Source organism: Cyprinodon variegatus, unplaced genomic scaffold, assembly GCF_000732505.1.
Source record: "Cyprinodon variegatus isolate N-32 unplaced genomic scaffold, C_variegatus-1.0 Scaffold77, whole genome shotgun sequence".
Taxonomy (NCBI): domain Eukaryota; kingdom Metazoa; phylum Chordata; class Actinopteri; order Cyprinodontiformes; family Cyprinodontidae; genus Cyprinodon; species Cyprinodon variegatus.
Genome location: NW_015150530.1, coordinates 1,120,978 through 1,145,267, shown reverse-complemented (window position 1 = coordinate 1,145,267; position 24,290 = coordinate 1,120,978). Strand labels below are relative to the sequence as shown.

The 24,290-nt window shown below is 35.5% G+C and overlaps 3 protein-coding genes across 3 annotated transcripts in view; all 3 read left to right on the top strand.

Moving 5' to 3' along the window:
- Nucleotides 1-9,179, top strand: part of LOC107083559 — a 10,548-nt gene extending 1,369 nt beyond the window's left edge. Inside the window, exons 4-7 of the mRNA XM_015372878.1 lie at nt 251-511; nt 606-735; nt 1,633-1,693; nt 7,725-9,179. Of these exons, the coding sequence (XP_015228364.1) occupies nt 251-511; nt 606-735; nt 1,633-1,693; nt 7,725-8,108 (836 nt within the window). The 3' untranslated portion in view covers nt 8,109-9,179. The remainder of the gene's footprint in view (nt 1-250; nt 512-605; nt 736-1,632; nt 1,694-7,724) is intronic.
- Nucleotides 9,180-9,506: 327 nt separating this feature from the next.
- LOC107083536 (basement membrane-specific heparan sulfate proteoglycan core protein-like) lies at nt 9,507-17,713 on the top strand. The gene is made up of 11 exons (XM_015372853.1): nt 9,507-9,553; nt 9,814-9,913; nt 10,881-11,081; nt 11,996-12,253; nt 12,439-12,690; nt 12,777-13,040; nt 14,889-15,146; nt 15,580-15,858; nt 15,933-16,044; nt 16,290-16,347; nt 16,474-17,713. Exons 2-11 carry the CDS (start codon nt 9,853-9,855, stop codon nt 16,801-16,803), a joined length of 2,073 nt encoding a protein of 690 aa, XP_015228339.1. The 5' UTR covers nt 9,507-9,553; nt 9,814-9,852; the 3' UTR covers nt 16,804-17,713.
- Nucleotides 17,714-22,424: 4,711 nt separating this feature from the next.
- Nucleotides 22,425-23,564, top strand: irgc (immunity-related GTPase family, cinema). The gene has a single exon (XM_015372885.1). The coding sequence runs from the start codon at nt 22,425-22,427 to the stop codon at nt 23,562-23,564; it is 1,140 nt and encodes a 379-aa protein (XP_015228371.1).
- Nucleotides 23,565-24,290: the final 726 nt, after the last annotated feature.

The window sequence follows — 24,290 nt, the reverse complement described above, 5'->3', positions numbered from 1 at the left end:
TGATGGTTAACTTTACTGTTGTTGTTTTTTTTCCTGAATGATCAAATTCTTGTCAAAAGTAGAATCTAGGGGGGGAAAAAACACACACAACCAAGGATGCAATCTTTTAGAAATGCTACTCTGAGCAGTGGATCAGTGATGGTGGAGCTTCTTAGTGGACCACATCTATCAACAAGGCTGCTAACAATATAATACATCCTTACTTTAAATGCAAATTATAATTACAAACATTTTTCCTTTCTAATGACAGACCCTCCCCCCTCTTCACCTAAGAATCAGTGTGAGGTCCATACCTGTGATCATGTCAGTAAGGAGTTTCGTTCATCAGATGTCACACACTGGCTGGTGAACACCTCTGAACACACAGTGTTATTCAACGTCTACGGGCTCTCAGATAAAACTAACCTGACTATATTATCCGAATATTTAAAAAATGCTGTTGCGTGTACCTACAGCAATAACATAACTAACTCCTCAGGAGTGGTCAAACAATCAAATGGGCAATTTACAGGTGAGTCTTTATAAACATATGTTAAAATATCAGAAATATGCATTGTTTATGAGATTACATTTTGTTAAAACTTGTTTGTTTTTTCTCTTCGCAGACCTTCTAAAATGTTTTCTGAATATTCTGAAAAACCATCTGCTTCTGTTCCTCATCATATTCGGGGTGGGGATTCTGACTGGGTCGTTGGTTTCAACTTTCATTATTTGCCTTGCGATAAAATGCCACAGGTACCACAGTTTTCATCATATTTCAAATAAGTATTAGAAGTATTAAAAAAATTTAACTACAAAAAATCCGAAGTTTTTTACTTCTGTCATCTCCTTAAACCTTAAAAACAACATTTCCCTTTTATCTATCTATGTAAACATACAGAGAGATAGATACATACAAGCACACAAACATATACATACATATATACATATATACACACACATATATATACATATATACACACACACACATATATACATATATATACACACACACACATATATATACATATATATATATATATATACACACACACACATATATATACATATATATACACACACACACACATATATATATATATATGTCTCATCAACCCATCAACATTAATTTTTAGAAAGAAGAAATGTCGGAATATTGCAAACTCAAAATAATGACTAAATAATAAAAAGGAGGCAAGTAATGAGACCTCTCTCAAACCATAAAAAACACACGTTATCTTATTCAGTTCGAGCCATTCAAAATTTCCCCACATTGCTCTAAGGGCTTTGGCTGGTCCCCTAAGATTCCTTTTTTCAACGTCAATCTTTGGTTGCCACTCGGCTGGCCTTTGACTGGGAAGGGGCGTTTTGAATGGCTGCTACTGTAGTTGAAGATTTTGATTTTTTACTCATCTTGACCTAAGACTTAGAAATGTATACATTTCTAAACTGTTTATTGCCCCTGTTAAGCAACACAACTGACTAAATACAGCATCTGTATCTGACATGTTCTATCTAGAAATGTTGACTGAAAAAGGTCCTTGTGGAAACAAAAACAAATCTAGGGTTGTAGTTTTTGTAAATGTTTGCTAAAATAAACCTTTTAAGAAGTTTAATTAATCTTTTTGTACTATGATTTCTTCTCAAAAACAGAAAGAAGAAAACTTATTCAGCTGAGGAACTGGAGCTGGTGACCACTGACATTGATCCACAGGTATTTTGAGCTTTTAGTTGTAAACAAAGCATAATGTTGTTACTGTACCTACAGGATGTAGACAAGACTTTATCTTGTAATTTTTTTTTAAAACTTATATAATCGAAAGATTGCGAAACTGTTATCTTCCGCTGCTAAAACAAAGTTTTCCCTTTACAAAAACAATACTGTGGACAGAAAACAAATTTGACTTCTATATAGGAAAAATGTGTTGCTTATATGTTGTTCAGTCTCTTCACTTAAGATCAATTTGAAGTGTTGATGACACAATAATAACATTTCAAAGTATTTTTTGTTGACCAAAACATTATCAAACATCAGAGTCAAAGTAAAGGATGGCTGCACCTTCAAACATTAGTGTTGAATATGTAGAAGAGTCAAAATTAAATAAAAAGTAACTTTTATTCCTATCTGAAGGATTTATATATATATATATATATATATATATATAAATCCTTCAAATAGGAATAAAAGTTACTTTATTTAATTTTGACTCTTTTTTGAAGGTGCAGCCATCCTTTACTTTGACTCTGACTTAATAAATTCCAGTGTTGAAGGTGTTAAGGTAGGCGAAGGTGCAGTTCCTGCTTTTTTAGACACCCAGGTGTCTATATTTATAGGTTGATAAATGTAAAATTTTATGTTTTTGTACTTTTAAATGTATAAAACCTGCATTGAATCTTCCCTAGTGATGGTTAACTTTACTGTTTTTTTTTTTTTTTTCCTGAATAATCAAATTCTTGTCAAAAGTAGTAGAACCTGGGGGGGAAAAAAACACACACAACCAAGGATGCAATCTAATAACATTTCAAAGTATTTTTTGTTGACCAAACCATTATCAAACAACAAAAAAAGTTTTTAAAACAAAAAAAAAGCTGTCATTCAGGGGACGCTAGTGGCGCTTTGTGAGTGAGGGTAAAAATGGGAGTGACGTATGCAGGAGAACACCTGAGTGCTGAAACAGTGGTGTTCTTATGGACTGCTGCTGAACTTTACATAGATTTAGATACAGCAAGGCCTTGGTGTTAGGTCGCAGTTTTTTGCTTTAAACCCCATAAGGATGGCATCGGCTCATTTATGTTTCCTACGGATGCAGAGCTGCTTTTAAATTGGGTCAAAGCAGGTCAGAAGAGATCGGGAAAAGTTGGAGCACTCCACAACATCTCTACTGTGCTTGGAACATTTTGAGAAGGATGTGTTTTTTATTTTGTTCCCTCATTAAAAGATGTGTTTGTTTGTTCAGTGAAAAACTACCTTGAGCATCTGCCAACAGCCGTACCAACAAGGGGGAAGAGAGTGAAAATTAGCCGTTCTATGAGCCAGACACAAAACGATTGTTATTAGGAACCAGCTAATGTTACTCCCAGCGATTCCTCTTCAAGCCCCACATCTGAGCCCAGATAATGTTGAGATAGGAGAATGTACAAAATATTCATAAACAAACTGGAGCCTGATGTGAAGCTTAAATTGTAGATGGCTGCTGTCCCAGATAATGAGGTAATTGTTTGTTCAAGAGCGAGATCATCTGTGGTAGTAGCACTAGACATCTTCCAGGCATATGAGTAAAACTAGCAGCATGGTAGCCGGCCCCCACGGATGACGTCATACACACACATAAAAAAAAACGGTGTTCCCCTTTACACTCACCGGCCACTTTATTAGGTACACCTGTCCAACTGCTCGTTAATACTTAATTTCTAAGCAGCCAATCACATGGTGGCAACTCAGTGCATTAAGGCATGCAGACATGGTCAAGACAATCTCCTGCAGTTCAAACCGAGCATCAGTATGGGGAAGAAAGGTGATTTGGGTGACTTTGAACGTGGCATGATTGTTGGTGCCAGAAGGGCTGGTCTGAGTATTTCAGAAACTGCTGATCTACTGGGATTTTCACGCACAACCATCTCTAGGGTTTACAGAGCATGGTCCGAAAAAGAAAAAACATCCAGTGAGCAGCAGTTCTGTGGGCGGAAATGCCTTGTTGATGCCAGAGGTCAGAGGAGAATGGCCAGACTGGTTCGAGCTGATAGAAGGGCACCAGTGACTCAAATAACCACCCGTTACAACCAAGGTGGGCAGAAGAGCATCTCTGAATGCACAGTACGTGGAACTTTGAGGCAGATGGGCTACAGCAGCAGAAGACCACACCGGGTGCCACTCCTTTCAGCTAAGAACAGGAAACTGAGGCTACAATTTGCACAAGCTCATCGAAATTGGACAATAGAAGATTGGAAAAACGTTGCCTGGTCTGATGAGTCTCGATTTCTGCTGCGACATTCGGATGGTAGGGTCAGAATTTGGCGTCTACAACATGAAAGCATGGATCCATCCTGCCTTGTATCAACGGTTCAGGCTGGTGGTGGTGGTGTCATGCTGTGGGGAATATTTTCTTGGCACTCTTTGGGCCCCTTGGTACCAATTGAGCATCGTTGCAACGCCACAGCCTACCTGAGTATTGTTGCTGACCATGTCCATCCCTTTATGACCACAATGTACCCAACTTCTGATGGCTACTTTCAGCAGGATAATGCGCCATGTCATAAAGCTGGAATCATCTCAGACTGGTTTCTTGAACATGACAATGAGTTCACTGTACTCAAATGGCCTCCACAGTCACCAGATCTCAATCCAATAGAGCATCTTTGGGATGTGGTGGAACGGGAGATTCGCATCATGGATGTGCAGCCGACAAATCTGCGGCAACTGTGTGATGCCATCATGTCAATATGGACCAAACCCCCTGAGGAATGCTTCCAGCACCTTGTTGAATCTATGCCACGAAGAATTGAGGCAGTTCTGAAGGCAAAAGGGGGTCCAACCCGTTACTAGCATGGGGTACCTAATAAAGTGGCCGGTGAGTGTAAGTTTCTCATAGTCGTATCGTTCTGTGATGATTTGTTTCTGAATTATTCACCTAAAGGCCTTGAAAGAGCAAAGGATAAGCTAGAAAGCGTTATCACAGAGACATAAGGAGAATGAGTTGAGAAAATAATTTGAGGAATATTTCAGATGTGGGACAAACAAAAAGAGATCTTATAATAGTATGCCCCTAATCTTCATTATTTCTGTTTTTTGAGGGTGAATTAAAGAGCTTAACATGTGATGAATATTGAGACTTTCTTCTAGTAACCTTTACTTGAGGGTAAACAGATAGGAAATAGGGGAACACATGTCAGAGGTTGACACACTGGGATTTGAATCTGCAACAGCTGCATTGAGAACTAACTGCAAGAGTCTAACTACAAAACTCCATTCAAAGTTCACACATTTTAACCTTTGCACCAATACTTAAGTAAATATTTCTACTCTATACTTCTACTCCATATATATTTTTGCAATACATTTAAAAAATAGACTCATTTTCATTATCATGTGTTGGTTTAAAAAAAAACAAATAAGAAGAAACCAAAATAATTTGTCTGTCTGTCTGTATATATATATATATTTCTTTGTAGTTGGACACAGTGCTGCACCAACTTGTTGTTTGCCACAGACCAAAATAAATATTTTTTTCAAGATGGTGTAATGGTAAATTTGACACTGTTGCCAGTAGTTATGAAACAAACTTAAGTGAAAGGAAGCTATTCTCCAGAATCACATGTTCCTTTAATAGTGTAGTGTAGTAACTAGTACAGTATAAGGTTTAAAACTTCTGTCCTTAACATTTTATCTTGATTAACTTTTACTTTTAGCAGTTAGCAGTTTTGAAAATGGTACTTTTACACTTTTGAGTAAAACATTTAAGTTGATGCTTTAACTTCTACAAAAGTATTTCTAAATAGTAGGATTTATACCTTTGCTTGAGTACTAAATTTGAATACTTTTGGCGCTTCTGAGTAAGACTGTGCGTCCAATGAAAAACTAAGGAAATCGAAATGGAGACACATTTGAAATCGGCACAATTTCTTTCACCTAGTAAGGTCAGGAAAAGAGACGGATGTGAGAGAATTTTGAGAACTATGATCAGGGTGAAACCTATTTTTCACAAAACCATGAAAAAACCACCTTTGCTCTCAATTGGTTCTCGTTTATATCTAGGAGAGGTAAATGAGACATAATAGAGATCTCATCTTCAGTTTTGCTCTGCTATGCAGCTTACTAAATTCGTGCTCTTTTACTTTAGAATAAAACGCATTAGTTTAAAATAAATATTTCACTAAACTGAAAATAAATGTAATGGTCTGGAATCATATGCTTTGATGTATTTTTTCATAAAATTCCAGTTTTCTATTTAAAAAATTCTGTTTCTCTGTCATACAGTAGTGTCCTTTAGCCAAATACCAAGCAAAAACAGATTTTGCATTTAATATCAGCTTAAATTGTCCTTCCATTGAGCTGGTACAAGACCCATTTATATGGGCATAAAATGTACAGTATTTACCTTCTAAAAGTGTGGCCTAAATGTGGGACCTCTGTGACCTAAAGTGACATAGTTGTCAAGATTTTTAGGCTGTAAGGTAGACACCATGCATACCATGGTGGTTTTAGCAGGCTTTAATCTTCCACTATTAGCTGAATCTATCAGCTCGCAGAGTTTAAAGAAATGGGCCACAGTAGGGGCCGTTGACTTTGCCCCATCATGTCTATGCTGAAATGTGATGAAAACGGCATGAAAGCATGATGCTGATATATGGGGTCTGGTGAGCAACATCTTAGAGACACAAAATCTTTTGATGCCAAAACAGCCCAGATCCATTAGACCCATAAATATTGACTGTGCAATTTTATGCCAAGATGTCAACAGCAGCACTTTTGAGGACTATAAATGGAAACAGAATTTGAACAAAGATTCATTGAATTGGACACAGAAAAATACATTAAATTAGAGCAAAGATAGGAGTTTGTCAATCCAGTCAATTTCGCAGATGCTCTACTGGATCAAGATCATGTAACCAAAAAGCCAAGTGAGCTTATTAAGTCTTTTGTTATGCATCTCAAAATACACATGAACTATTTTTGCTTTGCTGCATGATGCTATATCATCCTGAAATAGGTTTCACTCATCAGTAAATGTAACAACGCATAAGCAGTTAATATGTATGAAAGTCATTCACACAGATGGTTAGACCAAAGGTTTCACAGCCAAGAATTGTTTAAAGCATTTTAATGATTACATTTTTTTTTACTTACCTGACTAATGTCTATTCAGCAAAGGCTGGGTTGGCGTTGGTCCTATGGCTAATCTGCAGCTATGCAGCCGTGAATCCAACACCTGGTAATGCACTGTATATTTGCCCGCTACTATCAGAACCTGCATTAATCATTCTTTGCAGTTTGGCTAAAGAGTTGATTTCTTTGACCAAACCACATAATGTAGCAGCCATTCAAAATGCTCCTTCCCAGTCAAATGTCAGCCGAATGGCAGCCCACTTCCCTGCAACTCCCAGTAAAATCCCCTCCAACTTCCAGGCACTGGAGTAACCCCCTCCTTCTCCTAGGTTTGCATATTATTTTACTCTGACTCCACCTTTCCACTGAATTACAGGGTCTGGCCAGGAGATGATGCTTCTCTTTAGATCTTAATGTCCACAAATCATGAAAGAAAGAATATTTTAGTACAAAGATTGATGTTTAAAAAGAAATTGTAGGGGAGCAGCCAAGGACCAGACAAGGGCCCATCAAGGAAAGTGGGGAAATTTTGAATGGCTACTACTGTAAAACAACCTTTGCTCCCCATTTGCAACAAATGACCTTTGATACCCATTTTCCTTAGACCACTTATGATTTGGAACTTGGAACAGTACATTCTTCATAAAGGGTCATGGCACAGGAATTATTGATCAACTTTGTGATATAACAAAGAGCTAAACTATCCAGTAGTTTCGATAGTTAACAAAAATCTTCTCACGTTAGGACAAGTGCTCTCCACCTTAATTTTGAAAAAAAAAAAATCATCTTTGTTGAGTATTATTGAAAAAGTTTGTAGTTTATTTTATCTTCCTTTCTTTCACATTCAAAAAATATCATGCATTGACTCTTTATTAACTTATCAACTATCATTTGACATATTCAATTTGGATTCTCATGATAGGTTCATGATGATGAAGTACTGGACTTACGGGATGATGGCATCCAGAACCAAGAGCCAGTAGAATTTGGAGACGACTCTGCTGAGAACTTGATAGATTCTGAGATGTCTCCAAAGGAATCGGAGTACTCAGACATTGACTTCTCTGCAATAAAGGGAAAGATTCCTATGGATGAAAAAGAGGAGGAGAACACCAGAGAGACAGAGTATGCTGAGATTAAGAGAGTAGAAATGGAGGAGCCACAGGATAACAACGAAATAGATTGTGAAATTTGGGAAGGAAATAATGAGGAGGTAGAGATAGAGCATCAGGAGGAGGTTAAACAGGACATGCTGGCTGAACAGGTGATTGAAGATGAACCACCAGCCAGTATATACGAGAACTGAACTCAGCTAACCAGAAAGTATTTCTTTCAGTTGTTTATTGAATATAGATTTCCTTGAGTTTGTGTGAAAAAAACACTTGGAACTAGGAAAGAAAAACCCAAGCTAGAAAAATTAAGAAAAAGCAAAAAGCTCCTGCAGAGTGAAATAAATAACAGGACGTTATAACAATTAAGCATTTAGATAAAGACAATTAGGTAAGTGCAAACTGGCAAAGGCAAACTGGAAAAAAAGATTTTAGTACCTTGACTGTTTGCATTTCAACTATCCCAGCAGTCCACTTATTATCTCCCGTTTCAAAAGCTATTTAAGGTAAATGAAACAGACTTTATTTGGGGGGGGGGGCTTTTGTGTACAGTGTGCAAATATACAGTATCCATCAAAGCCAAAGCATTGTGTGAGGAATAATATCAAGCTTCTTTTTTTGCAAAGATACACATCTTTAAGTAGTATTTTCATTAAAATAATGTTTTTTGCAAGTTTTTTTCTGTTTGTCATGGTTAAAAAGTAGAGTTTTTATTTTGTACTAGGTGTTTTTAATGCATGTATAATTTTGCTTTTATAAATTCTGGTTTGTACTTTTCTTTGAAATATAGGTTTTCTTTTCCTTGATCAAAAACTTCCCCTTTTTTGCATGTGAGATATGCAAGTTTGCTATGTTAATGGAATCTATTGCTCAAGACGCTTGTTTAAATGTTGAGTGTTTTTAAGAGAAACACACTTTGTCTCCTCCTCCCTGCTTATGATCAACAGTCAATGCTTGAATGTGTGTAAATTCACAGAATATTCATTGTTTTTTGGTTTCTTTGTGCACTTAAAAGAAAATGTTAACCTTTAGAATGCTGTGGGGAGAGGAAATGGACAAATACAGTAATGCCCTCAGGGGAAGTACAGAAATATCCATCGCAATGACTTTGCTGAGAACAGTATTTGCAGTATCACACCATATGAAACCAAAAAGTTACATCCTGAAGATGTAAGCTGGGTTTTCCTTCCATGCACTCAATAAATGCCATGATTCCCTTACAGTCTTGTTGTGTTTTAATCTATTATTAAATGCACATCAATAAAGGAAATGACACAAGACTTTAGATCACTGGTTTCTCAAGATGACCAATTTCCTCTTGTTTCTTTATACACGTGTGGATGTGTGAGAAACTCCCCTTAATGTCCTTTTTCTACAATCAACAAATGAAAAAAAAAAATGCTATTTTACTTGTGTGAAACATTTAAGGTAAAAATATAATAATAATGATTATAAAGATACTAAAGACACCTCTCAAATTTGGAGTAGGTATCATATAATGCTTGAGTGGTTGGTGAAAATGACACTAACATTTTGCAACAAGTGTGCAAACCAAAAAAAGGAAGAGGAAGGGGAAGTCAAGAAAGAGTCACACATTTAAAAAATCACCAGAGATAGAGATGCAGAGGAAAAAGACATACAGGTGAAAACTTTTTTTTTTTAATGTATTTATACATCCATTAGGAACTGAATGCTAGATTATGTCATAGTTTGACGGTACTACCAGGGATTCTTTTTGGACTTAGAATTATTCTTACCGTATATAAAATAAGACTGAAGTTTGACTAATGTAGTCAAATTTCTGAACTTGTAAATTAATTACATAGACATCCTTTAATGAACACCTGTACTGAAAGCTTTGGAGTTGTTCCTGACATATATGTACCTGACCTGTATGTTCAGTAAAAGTTCTTCGTCCAGAGAATGAAGGATTGAGTCAAGATGTTTTCTTTCATCTGTCTAACTCTGATCTTCAAATGGATAAACATCAGTTCCAGCTTAGGTATGACATGTACTTTAATTGAAATATCTTTTGATCAAACAAACAAACTGTCTTGAATTTCAATATCATTTTAAATTCTTTATTCTCTCTTTTGCCGTAACCATACATTTTTTTATCCAAAGCTATCAATGTTACGAATGTAAAAACATACGTGCTATACTTCTCTTTGCTCATGCAAATAGGCCATATTAAAAAAAATGTTTCCTCATTTACTTTTTCACACGTATGAACTTAAGTGACATCAAATTATTAATGAATAAGGCTTAATATTATTTCAGAATGTTGGTATACTGTAGGTTGTCTGTGTTTTTTATTATTATTATCATTATTATTAGTTTAAACTATTTTGGCAATGGAAGTAATTGGAACAGCGGATTTCGATGTTCTTGGATATGTGAAGAAGACTTTTGTTTAATTATTTTACATGCCCTTTTTGCCCCATTGCGAATCTATTGTGTTTGATCAATTATGATCTTTTTTAAGCCTCTCGATCAGTGTGTATTAATTTTTTTAAGTGGTTTGCTTTTCTAAATTTTTCATTGATATTATTTTTGCAATTCTTTACTCAACATTTTGGTGCTGGCCATTACTCAAGCAGAATCGAATTACAAAACCCTAAAGCTACTTTTAATACCGGTAGTTGCCAAATAATAGCATTACATGTTGTTGGTTAAGACTCTATACAGCTCTGTTCAAAATGTCTCAATTGGCTGCAGAGTTTTCCACCAAAAACATAATGTTAACTCTGTATTGACGGTGCTGGGAGTCCTCTGAATTATTTTTAGTGCTTTGCATTTTGAAATGTAGACCAGGTCTAAATTTAAAAAAAAGTAAGTGAGGACAAACAGGAAGTATTCTGACTTTAGACTAAGCAGGAAATTTAAAACAGCTTTAAAACTTAAGCATGAAAGAGGATTCCTTTCTTTTAACCATATTTCCCTTTCAAATTGAGTGTTCTGTGTTTAAGCCTCTTTAGATGCGAGTCCAAATCCCACATCGATGATCCCTCCAGTGACAGAAGGACAAGTAACTAATCTGACTCCTACTCCAGACATCTGCCCTGATGGGGAATCCTCTAACTTAAACTGTAATTTAACTGGATCGAACAATACCTTTAACACAGCGAGTAACAAGACAGTAAATGATACTGATATTCTCAACAAAACATGTGAGTAAAACACCTTTTTATGATATCTTTTTAATTCTTTTAAAGCGCTGCATAAAACTTTTTTGAAGAATCTGTTCTGAAAACTTGTCTTGAAAGCTTAAGTCATTAACAGCTTAACAACGATTAAATGTTATTTTATTAGACTTAACCACTTTATTTATGATTGATTATTATTTAAAGAATTGTTAGATATTGAATCTGTGCAGCAGAACTTTAGTTCAATAAGTTTATCTGGTGAGATGGTTTGGCACATAAGGAAACATCTCTAATATATCCACAAAAATATTACCACTTATTTACCATCATAAACTTTCTTTGTACAGTAGAGCACTTTGAAACAGCTAGCAACTGAAAACAAAGTGCTGGACATAAATAGTAAAAAAAAATGATAAAACACAATAAAATAATAAAATGCAGTGTAAAGATAAGAAATACGGAATAAAAAAAATAAGAATTTGCTTAAGCTAAATAAACGAGATAAAAAAAAAAACTAAGTCCTGCCAGTTTTAAAGGCAGCGAATAAACAAAATCCTTGAGTTGAGTTTTAAAATTTGGCAGCGAAGGAGCCTCCCTAATTTGCAACGGTTATTCCATAAAAGAGGACCAGCAACAGAGAAGGTTGACTCCCCTCTGAGCTTCCTCTTAAACTCAGTATCTGCAGGTGCTCGTTTGGTTTATTTCATGCAATTACACTACCTGCCAGTAGGAGGAGACAAACGTTTCATTTTAGCCTAATGAAAGAACTGACTTTACAGGAAGAAATGGATATACTATTATTTTTTTTTTTTTTAGCTTATTAAAAGTTTTTAGATTGTAAAAACATATTTTGACCCTTCATAGATATGTGTGTGTATTTCAGTTTTTAGGCTAAAGCAGAGCATAAAAAAAAAAATTATTAAATATTGTTCTTAAAGGTTTGAAGACACTGGAGATGACTGGAGAGACAGTTGTTGATGAGGGTGAAACTCTCAATCTGACCTGCACAGTGAAACCTGCATCTAAAATCACATGGTCCAAACTTGGCTTAAACAAAAGCCTGAAAAATGACAGTGGATTGGACTATGGAACATCCACCCTCATCATAGATGATGTGACAACAGAGGATTCTGGACAGTATATCTGTGCAACACATCAAAACAATTTAACAAAAGAGATTAATGTTACCGTGATACGTAAGTATACCGAAGAAACATTTCTTAATTTACTTTTATTTTTATCCATATTGTTTTACCTTATTTCATTTTATTTGTCTATCAATTCATAATCACAAGTATTATTTTTATATGATGCCATATTGAAGGTTAAATATGTTTTTTTATTCAATCTTTTCAATGATTTTCCTTGGTTCTTGTCTCAGATAAGAAGAAACTTGAAATTACTGGAGAGAAGACTATTGAGGAGGGTGACACACTTAGACTTATCTGTAAGGGTTTTCCTCAATCTCTCCTCATTTGGACTAAATTTGACTCCAATACAAGCCTGATCAATGGCACCGGAACAGCAACCCTCATCATTCATAATGTGACAAGCAAGAACTCTGGTCTGTACATGTGCACTGCACAACACCAGAACACAACTCTGACAGAAAATGTGGACATAAAAGTAAAATGTGAGTTAATACGATAATACTTGATAAAATACTGATTTTATGTTCGAACAAGCGCTTTACAGAGTTTTCTGACATGTATTTCAAAGGGATAAAAACACCAACGATCACTGGTGAATCCACCATTAGACAAAACGGGAGCCTGAATCTGACCTGCACTGTTGATGCTTTTCCTTCTTCTATCATCACATGGACTAAACCTGGCTTAAACGTCACCCTGAAGAGTGAACCTGGACTTGAAACATTGACTCTGCTGATCCATAACGTGACAGAGGAACATTCTGGGCAGTATTATTGTTCTGCAGTGTACCCTAAGAAGAAATTGGTGCAAAACATTAACATTACTGTGATATGTAAGTAGGCAGCTAACCCACAACAAATTTAGAAGCATCACAACCCATAAGAGAGCTTACATTTTAAAGGTCTAATCCATGTATTGTGAGAAAAGAAAATCTATAATTGCCAAGTTCAGTTTCAACTCAAGTCACATTTTAGCAGCAGAAATGGTGTGCTTGATTAAGGGAAGATCATCCTCTCTCTTTATTTAATTAAATTTATTTATTTATTTGACAGGTACAGTGTACATTAAAAAGCATTCCTGCATATGCACCAGAATTAGCCAAAAGGCTATTTTTCATCTGTTGTCCCTGGACAGATCATAAAATTGTGTACATAAAAAAACACAACAGTAAGCATTCTACAATGAAAAATACAAATATAAAAAGAAATAAAAACAGCTATAGCTCCTTAAAACTGATTTTAAAAATACAGAATAACTGTGTTCATGTTAGCTTTAACAAAATAATAACGGCCACAGTAATGGCTCTTGAACTAGATTCTACGTATCTTGTTTCTGAGAGTTTTTTTTAAAATTTAGTTAATAATATACAGCAGTGATTTCCGACCAGGGGTACTGGTACTCCTAGTGGTCAGCGTGTGCATTGCAAGGGGTACATGAAAATATTAAATTTTTGTGGTAATAAAATAAAATGGGGCTGGTTCTACTTTGTAAGGACCCAACTAAAAAATAAAAAAAAGCATTTTTCAAACAAAAAGAAAGCTTTTCTTACATGTTTGAATTCACCTTCAGCTTTTAAATACATCAAAACCAAGCAGAGGAAGAGACTGGAAGTAGGGAACAGCCTGGGATCAGCTGTTTTGCCACACCTGATCAAAGCAAGCTCAGGTGTCATGAATGATGAAAACAAAGTAAAATTTATGGAGTCAGTCTGAATACAATTTTTGTTCTGTATTTTGTACCCAATTTCTCAACTTTAAATGCAGAAGTTAAAAAGATTAAATAAAATAGTTTTCTATTTTATAATCAGTTATTGTACGTTCAACTTTTGGACAATCAATACTTTTGACAGAGAGGGGTTCTGATTGTAAGATAAAAGGGGTACATAAGTCCAAAAAGGTTGGGAAAATTGATATATAGTATGCAATATCAGAAAGCTTCATCTGACTTTTTCAAAATAAAAGCCTTTCTTTCAATAACAATAATAAAAAAAAGATACAAAATCATGATTCTGTCCTATTCACAGAAGTACGCCCCTCAAATCTTGTTGAGTTCATACAGTACATTAGGGTACGATTTGCTTCCTAAAAGGTTATAGCGAAGGAATGCTTCGATTTAAAACATGGATAAACAAGAGCTAACTATGTCCTTACAAATGGTTTTCAAATTTTCAACATTTAGTAGTGCAACTACTTTTTTCATAAGAACACATTTCTTTACACAAAGAATTTAATATTATGTCTTTTCTTAATAATCTACAGAATTTTATAGCATTTTTTTGTTGTTGTTGTTCTGAAGAGTGATGTTCAGGCCAAAGGATAAACCACAACAGGATTGGAATCGTTAACCCTCAGAAATGCACCGTTAAAGTCAGACAAGAAAGTATATTCTGATGGAACAAATTAAAGATTTATAACTTGAATTGAACTCTTAGAAAATAAATCTTAAAAAAATGCCCTGCTAAAAAAAAAAATGTGTTTTACATATTCTATATAATAATGGTTAGATTATTACCTATAATTTGATCATTTGAATTGCCATAAAATTTGCCTTAGAGATAGGAAGGGGACACTAAATTTGACCTGCAATGGGGACATCTTTCCTTCATCTATAATAATTTTGACTAAAAATAGCATGAAAAAAGCCCTAATTATATGTAAATGTTTAATAATTTGTTCATCAGATCAAAAGAGACCTAAAATCACTGGAGAGAGCACAGTTACAGAGGGCCATGATCTGAACCTGACCTGCAGCGTCGATAGTTGGCCATTGTCGTTCATCACTTGGACCAAACATGGGTTGAGAACAGCTTTAGAAAATGGCACAGGCGCAGCCAGACTCATCATGTCTAACGTAACAGTTGAAAGTAGTGGACTCTATATCTGCTCAGCAAAGCATCAGAATGTCACTGTCACAGAAGAAGTTTACATCAAGGTGAATGGTAAGCACATGACTTTTCTTCAATGCAGTATGTATTTAATTTTTCTTAAAGGTTAGTCTCTTGAAATATAACAATATTTATTTACCTGATCTATATTTTTGTCTTGAGTTTGGGTGTCACCAAGAAGAGGTTTTGTACTATTCTCACAGTTGTATGGTTTCCTCTTTAAAGTCACAGACAAAAAAGTTAAACATTTTTTTAAAAGCTTGTTTTAATGTAAATAAAACACAAAGATAAGGATAAAAAAACAATATTTGTATATGGGAAAATATTGCAGAAGGTTATATGTGTATTGTATATAAAGTTTAATTTACTTTTGATAAATGTACTTTATTTTAAATGTATATAAAATAGGTGTGTAACTTTCCTAGTCGAGTAGTTTTGGGACATTATGCAGGATGGATGTTTTTAATAGGATTCTGTCTCCATGCAGTGCTGCCTAAGATCCTAGAGAAGTCTGAATGTAACGCTTATTCGGATGCCCTGACCTGCTGGTGCATCAGTGAAGGATTTCCTTCACCCACGATCACATGGGAGCCATTTGGGAACTATACTCACTACTCTGTCACAACCACTGTGTCAAACTACACAGTCAACAGCACCATCTTCATAAAAGTGATAAATCCCATGAGTGTTTCTGCTATTTGTGTGAGTAGGAATAAAAATGGGGAAACAAAAAGGAATCTTACTACAAGTGAAGTGGAAGAGGAAGGTAACTTTTGAAAATGTAAAACTCTTTCATTTAACATATTTTTGGTTGTAGCTCTAACTTTTTTTTTTTTGCAGGATATTTCACAAATTTGCTGAGGACTGTTACACAAATGGGAAAAATTATTCCCTTTTTGATTGGTTTGCTACTTTCAGCAATTGTTTGCTGCTTGTTGCTGCTTTGCTGCAGGTATACCTTTCATTACCATACATATCCAAATGTAAGAATCTATCACTGCGTGGTATTAAATAGCTGTATTCCTCCTCTAAGACGAAGATTATTTTGTATAGGTATAGTTATGAAAAAATATCTCTTGGGACATAACAATTCTGAAGAGAGGGAAATAAATATCCCTTCATCTAACTTTAGATTTGTTTATACATTCCATTGCATTTGTACGGGAAAAAAAAGTATGTTGGTATTTTTGTTTATAGGAAAAAAAAGAAATCCCATGGAGATATATCAGAGACCCTGGAGATGATAACTCAAGAGGTAAGTCATGTTCAAGACTGAGGAACTCTGTCACTGTGAGATTAGTGACACCTGGTGGTTATTTTCATAATGTGTGGAACAGAAATGCAAGAAAAGTCAAAGGATATTTCATGTTTTACATCACAGGCAAATGGTGACAACACAGGAGATTACGAGCCGATCCACGTCCAAGGGACTGCTGGAAGATCTGAAAGCCCAGAAGTTGTAACATCAGAGATTGAATATTCTGATGTTAATTTGTTGTTAGGAAAACAACAAAATTCTGAGGAAAATGCAGATGAAAAACCAAATAAATCAGAAACGGAGTATGCTAAGATTAGGCAAAAAGGAGCAGGGATGAAGGGGGATGGAGAAGGGCAGGAAGAGGAGGAAGAAACACTCTGTGCAACAGAAGCTGTGGAAAATGAGGCTGTTCCAGTCTATTCTAATGTGAAAAAGCTAAAGGATCAAATATGACTGCAGCAGCCTGAGGAAAGACATGCTGATAGAAGGATTGTGATTCTTCTTAAAGTCAAATATATCTTGCATTGGCTACAAATGCATTCTAGAAGCAGCAAAGAGAAAAGCAGAGAGATTTCTCTCTATGAACTGGTTTAAGGGAGAAAGTGATTGTGTTGAAAGATGGGAAATTAAAGTAGCTTCTGGTAAAGCAAGCAGGTGTCAGATGTGCTTTGCATAGATGGTTCCTCTTAATGAGCAGAGTGAAACTTGGCTGAGTAAATCAAAAGGTTTTTGAACAGCGGTGCATATCCCTATAACATTGTTCCTCTTTACTGAACTTTAAAAAAAAAAATCTTGGGGTTTTTCTCAGTATTTTAAGGTTCAGTTAAAAAAAAAGAAAAGATTGTTGATTTTCTTTGTTTGATCGCTGCAAAAAGAAAAATTTAGCAACAGAAACAGAAGCTTCTTATTTATTTTGCTTTTATAGCTGCATTGAACCTGCAGTGCAGTGCAGGTTTTTAGTGAGATTTTGTTCTTTCTTTCTTTGTTCTTTCAGTTATTTTGATTGTGAGGTAAGGGGAAAAATTAGAATCAGCTATGTGTAAACAACTGTGCAATAAAATAAACCTGATACTTTTACCAATGTATTAGGTCATTGTCTACTGTAAGCAAAAACATAATGATTCAACAGGCCCTTCATTTAGCAAATAAATGCCTATATCCTGCAGATTTGTGCTCACCAATCTGAATTTGTCATATAAAAACTGTTGTATGAAAACTCCAGGGAAAAATGTCTTTTTTGCACAATCATCAGTTTGTTTATGTCTTAACATTGCTTTGCTAAAGTGCTATAAAAACTTGACTCTTTTGAAGCTGTAATAAACATTCATTTACCATATACTGTATGTAGTGTTTATGCAAAATAAGGAAGTAAATCATTTTAAAGTGTAATGAACATTTATCAACTATTTTATTAAAATCTTTTGCATGGAAATGTGTTTTGCTTCTACTTACTTAACCAGAAAATTCAGAGCAACTCTGAGCAATTTTAAACAAAAGCCTGCATATTTTGAAATCAAAGTATATAATGTGTAATTTGAACGCAGTATAATAACAGTTTTTTTCTGAGTTTTGGTAGAAAACATTAAACAGCATCATGAATACCAAGAAAAGACACCAGATGGGACAGGATATGGCTGCGGAGAAATTTAAAGCACTGTTAAGTTTGCAAAATGATTTCCTAAGATTTGAGCATTTCAGGAAAGATTGTTCAACAATCAGTTAACAACTGAAAGAGTGTCAAATGGGAAACCTACCAACATAGCAAGCAGGAGCTTATCGTGGAAACAATGAAGGTGCTCAGGACCTGAGGAAGCAGACAGTGACTTGGAGCACAATGAGTCAGAACTGGAAGACATGGTGATGAAGTCCTAAAGATGTCCCAAAAGGAAAGGAGCATGGAGCAAAGACTACATAAAAAAACAATGTTTTTCACCAATAAAAAGTAATGAAAAAGACACAAAAAGTATATTCTGATAGCATTATGAACTGTATTCTGATTGTATTTTGAATAGTTTGTATGTGTGGGTTGCAAAGTTGAGGGTATTGTCCATCTATTTCAAAAAAAACAAACAATTATAAGGCAAAAAATGGGAAAATATGTCTGTCTCTAGATGTATACAGCTGATAAAGAGCTTCTGCAACAGACCTCAAGTTGGAATTTCGGTGAAAGGTGGTCTTAAAAGCAAATCAAAGATCTGAATATGTCTGCCTGGCAAAAACGTCTGTTTGTAAAACACTGATTGAAAATATTTGTAATCTCTCACCACCACAATTAGCACCTTCTGTTGTGCTAATATGTAAAATAACAACAAAATAGTTCCTGACTTTTAGGTGTCAAATTGCAAAAGAAAAGTTAAAGTGATCTCATTTTAGTTAGAGGTGTGGTTAATATATGCTTACACACTGTATAAATGTATGGGATTTACCAGATACAGGATTAAAGAGCTGAGCCAGTGGGATTAGAAAGTTCCACTAGCTGGATGAATGCTTTAAATAGATTAGTCAGGTGCTGCAGGTGCTGCTGTATCACAGAAGAATCAGCACTAGTTGCAAAATATTACGTCCTTCCCCATCAGACAGTCAGGTAGGTTATTGAAATGTTGCTAGGCTAAATATGTGGTATTGTAATGTTCAACCTGTTATAATACATGCAATTATCCTGGAGGTCTTAGGTGGCTTTTACTGTTTCTAGAAGTGAATGCAACACGTTGGTGATCGAGTAAGGTTCAAACCTGCAAATGGGTTTAGGGAGCGTTGCAAAATCTTTTAAATCAACTTCATACATGTATATAAATCAGTGAATATGATAGAGATTATGGGAAACCTTTGGTTTATCTATCAATCACATCTTACTGAAAATTAAAATGTGTGCTGAATACTTTGGCTATGAGCTCCTTCTTCATGAAGACTCCATATCATAATACAGATCATTTATTGTATATGGTATATTATGTTTTTGGCATAATACTTATCTAGCTTTTGGTGGTTGTTGCTGAAAAAGGGAAGTCACGTGTAAAGACGTTGAAAGAACTTGTCTTAGATATTTAAGATCATCAAAAATGTTTAATATCAGACAAAGATAACATGTATAATAAATAACTAAATTTCAGTTTAATATACTGTAGCTGGTAACTTAGAAAAAAAAACTACCCAAACCAATCTGGTTTAGATATATATATATATATATATATATATATATAATAACATTGTCAAGGCTGTTAATGTATGTCTGTGAATTAAAGTATGTCTGAAATCGCATGCAAGCCCCAATAAAGGAGCATTGGACAATATTACTAGAGAAAAACTCTGAGGGATTCGATGTGTAAGCTATGCCAATTCAGATAGAAAGTGATTTATGAAAATGCGAAGTTGATTGCCTTAAAAAAGTGAAGCCAACGGCTGCCATACTGGTACATATTGGTACGCCCCACTCTCACTGAGTCACGCAGTAAAAATGCCAACTTGTGTAGCATTTGGCTGCAAAAACAAGCAGTTTTCTGGCTGTGGGAAGTCATTTCACAAGTAATTTCACAGTCAGTGGATGTACTAACCAAGAAATCCACATATACACCGATGTATTCTATAGTAAAGTATGTAGTATAACATTATTCTTGCTATCTCGGTCCAACTCGAAGATATTGACTGAGTTAGCCATTGACATTGTGTCTAACGTTAGAAAATAGAAAGTAGAGTAAATAGAAAGTAATTCACTGTGAAATGTCAATGTAGTAATTCTTTATGAAGTGGATGACGCTGTCCTTCCTGTAGTGTTTGTTGCATATCTCATTTGAAAAATTCACGTGCTGAAATATATTGCATGTTATAATGGCGGAAAAAAAAATTATATATATATAGCATGCATTATCAGACATGTAAGATGTAATTACCGTAACAATGTAAATCATCAATTTAGAACTTTTGTTTTGTTTTGTTTGTTTGTTATAAATTAAACTGTGTCTCAAAGTGCTGAATTTATCTTTATTTTAAAGTGTTGAAAATGTTCAATGCATATATTGTTTACATTGAGACTGGTCTAACTAGGGAGTACCAATATGGCGGCTGGTGGCTTCACTTCAACCCCGTACTACCAACGGGCAATCAGCATTCCAGTGAACAAATAGAGATAAGTGGTTTGGTCAGGGAGCCATTACCCAATCACTTCTCTAAGCTAATCAAAGGGAAACTCACATACTTTTTTGACAGCAGGGAAGTCACTTAATGTAGTTTCACAGGCCTGAATGCGGACCATAGATGTGATGGAAGAAGGTCACAGACAGAATACAGATTAAGAGAATAGTTCACCTTAACATATCTAAAAAAATAAAAATAAAAAAAAACTCAAAGAAAGTCATTTTTATTAGCTATAGAAAAAAAAATAAGGAATTTGGGGGACCAGCTGGACAAACAATGGAGATGATCATGTCAAACAGGGTTTTTGAATTTTCCTGTTGAAAAATATAATATCAGGTTCTATCATTAACAGTAACAGCCTTTAATGAGGGGCTAAATTCTTTAACATTAAGTAATCCCTTTGTTTTATCAAACATTGAGTAAAACAAAGTTAGGTCAAATTTATTCATAGTGGCACATAAAAAAAACAAAAAACTGATAGCAAAGTCCTGAACACTTAAAGGTGAGAGATAAAGATACATTGAATAAATTTAAACAGAAAGAATCAGAAAAGAATTAAACACACATAAAATAAAACCCAATAAAATACATTTCAGACTGGGTCAAACTTTAGGGTAAACAGATGTGTTTTTAAAAGAGGAAGTGAAGAAGCCTGTCTAATGTTAGAAGGGAAATTATTCTAGCATTTAGGAGCCAGAAACAAAGCTGACAGCCAAATGAAAGTCATTCACAAATATATTCGAAATGAAAACAGAGACTTTCATGCTTGTTTAAAAAGCAACTTGAAGGTGTAGCCCTCACAGTTTGGGAGTGCAATATGATTTGTAATTTGACATTTTATCACGGATCCCCATTACCTGTTGCCATGGCAAACAGCTAGACTTCCTGGGGTCCATAATAAAAAAAATACAGTACAAAGCACAGTCACAAAAACATAACATTTTTAAAGCTTATGTCATTTCTCAACATATAGTTTAGAAATGATCAGATAATGCACAAAAGAACAAGTAAAATAAAACAGCCAATAAAACAGAAGATAAATTAAATCATCCAATAAAACATAAGAACTTCAGGGCATCAGTTGGAGTCTCAGCGCAATGACCTATATATGAAAGATATTTTTAAAGCATTGGGTTTTGGACCTGGTAAAACAAGCTGGCCATTACTGGAAGCTCTAGTGTTGTGAACAAAATTAGAAAAAACAATTTGTGAATGTATAAATGCTGTAACATTACCTCTCATGACTTAAACAGCACAAGTGTATTTAAAGCAGCTTATTCTCAACTGTACAGTAAGCTAGGAAAGGCGACCATGCATCTGGTTGACATGCGTTCTAATGGAGCAGCTGAGTTCCAACCATGCTGCCTTTTTTTGAGCAACCTGGAGCTTTTTGAGTTCACCCATGGCAGCAGATTTCCAAACTGGAGAGCAATAGTCAAGATGACATCAGACTGGACTCTGAAGTATTTGCCATTTAAGTGAAGCATTTCCTTGAAGCACTAATTGCTCTTCCCATTTTCAAAATAATATAAGTAATGTGGTGAGATCAAGACAAAGAACAGTCAACCATCACACCAGAGACTTTAAATTGTTGAACCATCAAGTCACAAAAATGTAAATATAACACTTGAGTATTCTATCACAGCTTAAGTAGTCTTCTAAAATGCATCCCCTAGGCAATATTATGGGATGATTTGCTGAATAGCATTTTTCTCAAACTTGGATTTTTTGTTCTCAATGAAAAAAAGTTTGTCCAATTGACGTCTACTACAGTGATTTGTCTCATTTCATGCTATCCACGCATCTCTACCAGTAAAGCAATATTGTGGGAGGTCACAAAGAAACGTTTGTCTCCTGATGTTATCATTGAACAATTTAGGATACTTCCTTAATATAATCTGGCTTTCTGATCATGTTATATCCATCCTCATTTTCCAACAGAAATGGCTGATCTACTCAAAGGCATAAACCTCATTGAGACTCTTAAAGAGTCGATGGAGAGCAACAAGTTTTCTGATGTAAAGGACGCCGTTGAAGATCTTCTTATCAGTAGGATCAACCTTGCTGTCCTTGGGGAGCGTGGAGATGAAAAATTCTCCCTTATTAACTCCCTTCATGGCCTTGGACCTGAGGATGAAGGTTCAGCCCCTTCTCAATCTCCTGTCACCCCAGAGGAAGTAGGTGGTTACCCAAATCCCAAACACCCAGACTTCCGTCTTTGGGATCTGCCACCTGTCCCAATCACATCCCCATTTGAACCAGAGGGATACATAAGTAGATATAAGTTCCTTCGTTATAATGCTGTCTTTATGACGTTTACACACATCATACAACCAAACTGCGTGGAGGTTTTTTTGGAGGCTCTTTCACTGCAGCAGAAAACAGTGTATTTTGTTCTCTTAGGTTCCATAAAAGACACAGATAAGAGTTTGGAAGAAAAGAGGAAAGCAAGTCTGGAGGTACTGAAATCACAGGGTGTGAAACAGCCTAAAATCTACCTGGTTAGACCTTTGAATCTTGAGAAGTTAGACTTTCCTGGCCTCTTGGCAGACGTTACCAAAGACCTTCCTGAGATCCGGGCTCACGCCCTTCTTCTGGCATTACCCACACTCACCCCAACACTGGTTACTCTGAAAAAGGAGGCATTTAAAGCACTCATATGGGCAGCTGCCTCCCTATCCGGTGGGATGTCAGCCATTCCTGTTCCCCTTGTGGCATCTATGGTGGACTCGAGCATTGCAGTGCGGATTTTGACAAAAGCTCAGTTATCTCTGTGCGTTGATGATGAATCGATCGAGCGAACGGCTCGACGGCGGCACCTGGAACCAACAAGGCTTAAAGAACTGCGAACTTGTGCATTGTCAGTTGAGGTCACTAAAGGGGAAGTTAAAAGAAGACTTGCTGCAGCTGAGAAGGACTTGGCTACCGTTTCATCAAAGTTAGTGGAAATGGCGCTGCCTAGACATGCGCGTTTGGCCAGCCGCTCCTTCACTGCCATGCTGCAAGCTTTAAATGGTGCTATTGATGAAATGGCTGCTGATGCTGAGAAAATAGTGGCAGCTGCAGTGGAGGGGGGGAAATAAAGCAACCGTATTTAACCATGTGAGCTGTTTTCTGTGTAGTGAAACACCACTTTTATAATATAAGATGTTCATTTACTGTTGAGAAATTAAAGATTGAGCAGAGGAAATACTATTCTATTGCTGCTGTTGGTGTTAGATGTTGGTTAACCAAATAATCCAAATATAAAATGTATCAAAATAAATTTACCAATAAATTATGAGCAACAAAGTGAAATATCATGGTGTGTAATTCTTGAGCATGTCTTCTGAAATGTATTTGGTACTGAGTAAAATAAGTATTGCTTTTATAATGACAGCATTACAACATCTTCTATAAGACAAAATTAAATACATACTTTAAATTTCCCTGGTATTAATCGGACTTATTCTTCAGTCTTTTAATCTGGCTTGTTTTTATTCCTCTGCCTTTAATTCCAGATTATTATCATCAACAATGTCATGGCAGTTTTCTCACCTCACCCTCTCCTTAATTGAAACAAGCGATGAAACACACACTCAAACACAGCCTTAATTGTCTCACTGTCAGATGTCTGTTTTTGTTTTGGTGCCTTTGGATTGATCTACTCCTCCCAGCATTCCTTTGCTCAAAAAGAAAACATTAAACAAGCTTAACCACGCTTTTCTTTCTGCACTGGAGTCCTGGACAGTGAGTATGGATAGAGGCCGTTACAATTTAAATGTATACCTAATTGTTTTCATTGAAAAAAATATTTCATAGGTCTATTT